At 37.7% G+C, this 7,748-nt stretch overlaps 1 protein-coding gene across 2 annotated transcripts in view; it reads right to left on the bottom strand.

Moving 5' to 3' along the window:
- The window catches only part of pde4ba (phosphodiesterase 4B, cAMP-specific a), a 177,470-nt gene that overhangs the window by 158,171 nt on the left and 11,551 nt on the right, over positions 1–7,748 (bottom strand). The window contains exons 1-2 of one of the 2 annotated variants that reach the window (XM_014007384.1): positions 4,798–4,882; positions 3,525–3,618 (exon numbers count right to left, since the gene is read on the bottom strand). In XM_014007384.1, the coding sequence (XP_013862838.1) occupies positions 3,525–3,566 (42 nt within the window). In that variant the 5' untranslated portion in view covers positions 3,567–3,618; positions 4,798–4,882. Of the gene's footprint in view, positions 1–3,524; positions 3,619–4,797; positions 4,883–7,748 lie in introns of those variants that run through there. The other variant, XM_014007383.1, reaches the window with a different exon arrangement.

Below are 7,748 nucleotides of genomic sequence, written 5' to 3'. Positions count from 1 at the left end.
CCTGTAGGCTCTGATGAAAAATTAATTTGAAGCTGAGATTTTTATAAAATTGTTAGATTACTCTAAAGCAAAATCAAGTAAAATCTGTGTCAGTTACAGACATTCTGTTCACATGAGCAGCTGTCAGTCAGCACCTGTCAACCTCCAGACGCATGAAGGAGCGTGTCTGAACCAATCACTTTTGTTGGCATTGATCAGCTGACTGATCAATGCCAACATGTATTTTAAATACATCTTAACATTCATGAGGTACTTTACATTGACTGTTTATRGTTGAATGTGGGTGTGTAGAGGGTAGAACCTGAGGCGGGACCTCGTGCGCAAACTCTGACGTGCGGCTGTGRTTTATAAAGGAAAGATGCGCAGAAACGTGYGTACGCACCGTTTTATAAATCTGAAATTTTTTTGGCGTACACCATTTCCGCCTTTTTGCCGTACGTTCACTTTTAGTATGGTTTCCACGCAATCCTTTATAAATGAGACCCCTGGGGTTTTTCTTAAAGCGGGTGACCAACTGAGCAAAATATTGAGACCTGGCATTTTTTATCATGGTCTGCAGTGATAATCTAAGATGTCTAAGGTGAAGCCTGTGCACTTCTAAACTTGATGACTTCCAGAGACGATCTGCCTGCCTACATTTGCGTCTAGCAGAGCGGATGGTCTCATTTATCCAAGGAGTAGGTGTTTGAACAGCAGAGGATTTAGTGGTTGTTACAGTACAGTCATTAAAACAGTTGAACGGTGATGGTCTAATAAATGCATAAAATCATCTGGTTGGTTTATAGCAGACAGGACAGATGGGTCAAAAGAGGCAGAAAAAGTGACAAAAGCATCCTGCTTCAGAATCTTTTTTCTGAATCTGTTGTCTGGGGGGAGGAGGCTCCAAGACAGAAATTACATCAAAAAACACACCAAAATGGTTGCTAATTTGCAAGTCCTCAACACACACATTATTCAAGCCCAGAGAATAAACCAAATCCAACATGTGACCACCCTGGTGAGTGGGGCCAGAAACATGTTGAATAAGGTTAAAACAGTCCAGAATGGARATGAAATCGCGGGTTACGCTGCAGTCTGCATCATCAAAGTGAAAGTTAACGTCACCAAGCAGTAAAAGGTGGTCCAGTTTTATCACGGAGGATAAAAAATCAGCAAATTCTTTAAGAAAGTTTGTAGCTGGTCCAGGGGGGYGATAAATCAGGATACAGTAAAAAGGGGACGAAGAACCAACCTTAAGAGTCTGTGATTCAAACGATGAAAAAGTCCTTGTGCTTACCAGTCGGCAAGAGATACTGTCCCGATGTAAGGCTGCTAGGCCTCAACCGTGCCGATCCAGCCGAGGCGTTATGAGAACCGCATCGCCAGAAGAGCGAAGTTCATTTAGGTGGAAATGATCATCCTTCTTTTGCAAGGTTTCGACCAGGAACATAAAATCCAGATCTTTAGAGGGGAACATGTYGTTCAGCAGAAGAGCCTTGTTTGAGATGGATCTCGCGTTCAGAAGAATCATCCGGAGTGGAGGAGAGCTGGTGGGGTCCTGCGGTGAAACCAGGGGGATTTGAGTGAGGTTCCTGCTGCGAGGTTCAGTCCCGGAGTCGTGATTCCAGCTTCGTGAGGAAAACATCGCYGAGAGACTGGGCCAAGAGCGATGTGTGTCCTGTGTGTCCTGTGTCCCGGTCAGGTAGAGGCRGCAGCGAGGCCGGACTCKGTGAGGTGGGGCACTTCCAGCAGMGCGTCTTTTCCGCAACACARCACCTGCGCGACAGCCTTGCCTTTTTTGTTTCCTCGCTGGACCATCACRACAGTGAGGGAGACAGATCAGATGCCTGTCTGGCTCCGAGAGATGGAGGAAAGGTGGYGGAGGATGAGCGTGGCTGTAGTCTTCCCAAGTGGAGAAAGGCCGCTCCATTGACCTCCAAATCGACAGCAGAGACTGACGGTCATATTGGAGCTGAGGGGATGCAACAGCCAAGATGTTGATGTTGGTCAGAGGGCAAAAGGTAAGACCAGGTGTTTGAGATAAAAAATCAAAAACAGGCGTAAAAATATAAAGAAAAAAAACGTAAACAGGAGTAGGAGCATGAGATGGATCAGCCGAACAAAGGCGCCGCCATCTTGGAATCAACACAAATTAAAGATCTTTTTTGTTAGTGATAGAAAATCAAAAACTTATCTCATCAAATACCATCTATTAATTGTTTATTCTGTACATTTCCTTCAGTGAAAGAAGTGTTTACAGACACTAACAAAAGCTACACTGATAATTGTGTTCACAGCAAATTTAAACTGACGAAACAAATCATTAGTCTKAGATAAAAACATAAAAACTAATGAAAGTTGCTTCTACATCAGCTTCCCCTGACACGTTACATTATGTACTAAGTCATGCAGATCAGAAGAAAGATTTAAAAGCACACATATCCTTTATTTTTCACATTTAAATCATTCAGTTGGGGTCTATATAAAGTGGAACTGTAATGCTTTCGACTGAATTCCTCATTAATATAACCCCTCAAGCCCCTTTCACCTCTTTTCTGAKGTGTCTCTCAGATCAACTTGTTTTGAGGCTGTGTCTTTGAATCCAAATGACACACCCCCTTCCAGAGTGATACATTTTCTGGTTTGATAGAAGGATTTACATCTATATTACAGCACAGAAACAATTTTTTAAACAAAAGTCTGTGTGTTAACATAAACGTCCAATTATCGGTGAATAATTTTTGTGGTTTTAAAATTATTTTTTCATAATGAAGCCATTTCAGAAACGCTATAAAATTAACCATGTTTTCTCACAAACACACGCAGGTTTGTTTTTATACCCCGCTGGGGACCATGGATTGACATCCATGCATTTTCTGGAAATTTTATAGCCTAAACCTGACAATTTACCCAAAGATTAACCTTACAGGCTTTGGTCCCCACTATGCACATTCAATCCCCACGTGGCTGCCTCTTTCTGGAAAATGGTTCCCACGACGTAGCAAAAACGTGCCCACACACACACAGATAAAAAAAACAAGAGTTGTTATGACCATGTCTATCAGTTTGCAAGGTAGGAAAAAAAGTCTGGGGAACCTCTGGTCCYAATAAAAGTCAAACTTTGTGAAAGAGGAACACGGGGAGGAAGAGAGAACTACACAAAGCAGAGAAGCTGTCACAGCACACACAAACTGATGTAGAGCAGAAAACCTGAACACTGCGAGAGCAAAGTAAAGCAACCTCGATCCTGCATCAAAACCAAAAATTACTTGAACTTTTTATTATGGTAAAGATCCTCATTCTTTTAATGTAAATTGACCCCTGACAGTTTTCTTTCTGCTCTTCTGTTGGTTAATTTAAAAATTTATTTAAAAAAAATATAATTAAATCTCCAGTTTGCTTTTTTTAAAAACTTAAAACTTCTTATTTGTATTGATTCAAATGTTCACTTGTCAGCTCATCTTGTCAGAAGTAAATGTTCATATAATAGTGATGAGAATTACATAACTGTTGGGATATTTTGGGTAGCCTACATGATGACTTACATWGTTGGGAGACACTGTGAGAACACTCCTGCTCTTCCTCATCTTTCCTCAGGTTCCTCCCTGCGGTGTCCAGCCACAGCAGCTTCACACAGACCTACAGTGGGGGAAAAACACCATTTTTTGTGATTTAAATCATAATTTAGAGAGTTACAATAAAAATTATTTATACTAGCACCAGTGGATGATTAGRACTAATAAAGATGATTTATACTTAACCATAGTTGGTATTCAAAAGTTGAATTTTAAGTGTTAAATAAACTGAGCTGTAAATTAAAAAGGTAAGTATCTGCCTACATTCAGCCTTACATTAGTTGAATATATAGTGTGATCTGAGTTTGTTTTACAGAATGAAATGTCTGAGAGCTCATCCAAGACTGGTGATTCCATATTTTTTGCCAGGGGTTGTATATTTTGTTGTTTTATTCTTTGAACAATGCAGTAACCAAAAAAGATGTTTTTGTAGAAAAAAAGTTAATTATTAGTCTGAGTCAATATTTTCTGAACCATACATGTTTGTCTGCATAATTTCAAGACTTTTTATTTGTGATAAAACAAATATTATTAGGACACAAAAATSTGGAATGAAAATCAGTTGCAAGCACACACTGCACATGGAGATCAACACCTCTGAGTGGCAGAAAATAAATTCAGTAAGAAAAGGGCCGCTTCAATAGACTGCCCTATTGAACTATCAGTGCCATTTCCCCGCTGAATAATTACTAAAATGCCTGAATTGGGTCAAAGGTTACACAAACGTACAAATGGATTTTATATTAGGAGCAATTCAAACTGTTTTATGCTTCATTTTKCAGCCAACAACCTCAAATTATAGAGAACCTCAGCTTCTAGCCYATTAGAATAAATGTGTACAAGATTGCTCAACCTTCTTTGAAAAGCTGGATGACTCATTTCYACAGAGTACAGTCACTTTAAAAACACCAAAGGTGGGGAGATAATATGTAAATGGACCAAAGCCTATAACTGAAGGCATACAGGTGAGAATAAATATAAACACCATGATAAACATTTATTTCTCTGCTGTTTTTGATGCTTTTAATCTTTTTAATCCATTATTTAGAATTTTTATCTGCTTTCCGCAAATTATGCTTTTGGCCCTATTATAGCATTAATATAAAAGTACCTAATGACTTCCAGGATATCTGTAATGGTTTAATACTCTTTAGACCTCTAATCAGATCAGCAGAAAATACCGACTCCTCATTGAGCTAAAATAAAAGCAATACTAAGTCAAGAAAAGACCCAAAAGACTCACTGCTTCTTCCTGTGAACCATGATCACCTCRTCCTTTTATGTTCCCAGTAAATGGAAAGAGTTGAAGGTGACAGCTCRGCAGCACTAGAAATACACAGAGCAGAGCAGATGATGAAAGATAAATGACGACTGTAATGAGAGGGTCTCATATGGAACAAGCGCGGGAAGAGGAGAGGCATGAAAAGTGACGATGACGGCACAGAGAGGCAAGAAGAGTTATTAAGGAAAATCAGGTTTAATGAAACAGGAGCTGAGAGGTTAAATAAAATGTTTTAAAGAGAGACGCGTAAAACAGAAGAGCTTCRGAATGTTGACTAAATTACACATTAAACTTGGCATAAGGGTTTTTGAAAGAGGGTCAAATTAAATAACATATTTTTAGCACTACTTTAAACTGGATGGTGAGCTGTATATAAACATTTACTTATGTATACTTTAGATACAAAGTAATTAATTGATCAATGTATTTGATTTACAGAAAAAAAAATGTTTGGATTATGAGGGATAAACTGACCTGTCACAGGTTATACATGTATGTTACTTTCCATCCTCTCATCTTTTTCCTGCTTCCTTGTGTTTTCTTTCTAAATCAATCATACTTTTGTCTAAATATCGTCCTGCTGTGTACAGAGTACTTCCTTCGTCCGATAACAGTTCATCTTCAAGACAAACGTTCCTCCAGCATCCCCTTAAATTCTTCCTGTTTTAACCTTCTTTAAACATTTTTACCCAAGCATGGTAATTTGGACACATTTGACTGATCTCTTGTTTAAATCTCATCTGAATTAATCTTAAAAGAGGAAATGGTAAGACACTTAAAGTTCTTTCCTGTTGCTACTTTTAAATTCTGAGGCTGAAGTTGACTGACGTCTCTGCTGCTGAAAAATAAAATAAGTGTTCATTCAACCTGTCTCAGGAAAACTAAAACTTTATCTGAATCCATGCACTTTCTGAGGTTGTCATAATCAGCGCGATTGTCTTTTATCCCGAGTGGAGCACCAAAGAGCAACAGTTCCATTTTTGCATAAATTTTAGAAAGCTTATTTTTCAACAGTTGACTGCTCTGTTCTAAAACGTAGTCACGTCTATGTAAATTAACATTAATGCATTCAGTATAAATTACCCACCCTCGAGAGACAACCAAAGCGAATTATCTGTATTACGTTGTGCACACAGTTATGTGACCATTCAAATATTTATATATTATTCATGTCCTTGAAACATACAGTATATACGTATGTTGCAGGCTGGAGAAGAGAGCCTTGAAGTCTTGAGGCCAACATATTTAAAAAAATCAAAGCAAAGTCAACTGTGAATATGTGCAGATTTTCCACTTAAAAGCAGGCTACAAAAGCTTGATTTAATAAAGTAGCAGCTTCAACTAATAATTACTGAAATCAGGGGCAGAGCCAGAGGGGTGGCCAGGGTGGCAAGTCCCACCCCTAGACTGGCCACCCCATCTAATTAACAAGTGGATGGGGATCTTGCATTTTGTATTTGCAAATTGCTCTCTGATACTACTGTACTATATAAAAATGTTCAGCTGTGTTTGTTCAAAAATGGCTGAATTGTAGCCCTTATAAAATTAGTATTAGCCTGAGTGGTTAGCTTAATTTGAGATTACCATCAGCATTTGATCATTTTTAGCTACTATACAACAAATTTCATCACCCTATGTCTTAAAATGGCTGAATTATAGCCTTTTAAAGTTAACTTTGATGACCATCTTAAATTTTTTTCGTAGCATTTAACATTTGGTAAAGATTGTTTTTGGCTACTTCCACACAAACCTTCAGCCTTGTATGTCTAAAATGGCTGAATAATAAGTTGTGACTATAGCAGTCAGCATGTTTTTGGATCATTTTTAGTAACGGCCACAAAATTTCTGCTCAATATTTTTTACAACAGCTGAATTAAAGCCATGTGGAATTACCGTAGCTGTGGTGGTCATTTAAAATTTTTCTTTGCATGTGCCCCCGTAAAATTGACCACCCCTTGCAAAAATAAAATAAAAAAAAAGGTTTAGCTCCACCCCAGACTGTAATTCAACTTTTAGTGAAAATCCTATACAAATAACTTTGCTTTAAAAAAAAACAGTAACACAGACATACATACAAACATATAAGGATAAAGTTGCTATTAGTAAATAACTATGAATTAATATTAAAAGCAAAAAGAAAAGTCTAACTTCTCTATAATGAGGTTTTCCAATCTTCACTTTCTATTAATCCAAAATGTCTTGTTGAAAGCCAACTTTTTAACAAAATAGAAACTGCTGTATAATGAAGAACTTCACAGTAAATTACTACTTCACTTGAATAATGCAATATATTACAGTTTAATTAATAATCACAAGATAACTCAATGTTAAAACAGAGGAAATCTGGGTTTTTGAGCTGATCCGAAAACTGTCTTCTGAGAAGACMGTTTAGCCCAGAACTAGTTCAGACAGAAGTAGACCATGTTTCTGAACACAGATTAGAACCGTAACCTCAGGRGACAGCAGTTGGCACTAACAAGTGGAATGGTGTGTTTTGGGAAATCCTATCAGTGATACATCTACCTAATTAAAAGAGCATTAGGGGCAGGCTGGTGTAAATATATATATTTTTAAAAGCTCACACATATTCATTATTTTTTAAAAACATTACCATAACATTGTTGTGCATTTATGATGCGTGAATGGCTTTTTGAAAGCAATTTACTGGAGGTCCCAAAGTAAATGTGTCCGTGTTGAAAAGGCATTTAGAACCATCACAAACAAATCCGCAGGAAGAAAATGAGCAGGAGTGGCTGAGATAAATTATCTTGTGCTTCTACAAAAGAACAACCTGTTTTTGGCCTTTTGTTGAGCTCAGCAAATATAATTGAGGTAGACACTTAAACCACATCAAAACTGTAGCCAAGAAATAGATTTATGTATGACTGGAAAAGTAATAATATATATAATAT

This window comes from Austrofundulus limnaeus, unplaced genomic scaffold (assembly GCF_001266775.1).
Source record: "Austrofundulus limnaeus strain Quisiro unplaced genomic scaffold, Austrofundulus_limnaeus-1.0 Scaffold41, whole genome shotgun sequence".
NCBI lineage: Eukaryota > Metazoa > Chordata > Actinopteri > Cyprinodontiformes > Rivulidae > Austrofundulus > Austrofundulus limnaeus.
The sequence above is the reverse complement of the archived record's forward strand: the minus strand, read 5'-3'. Positions and strand labels throughout refer to the sequence as shown.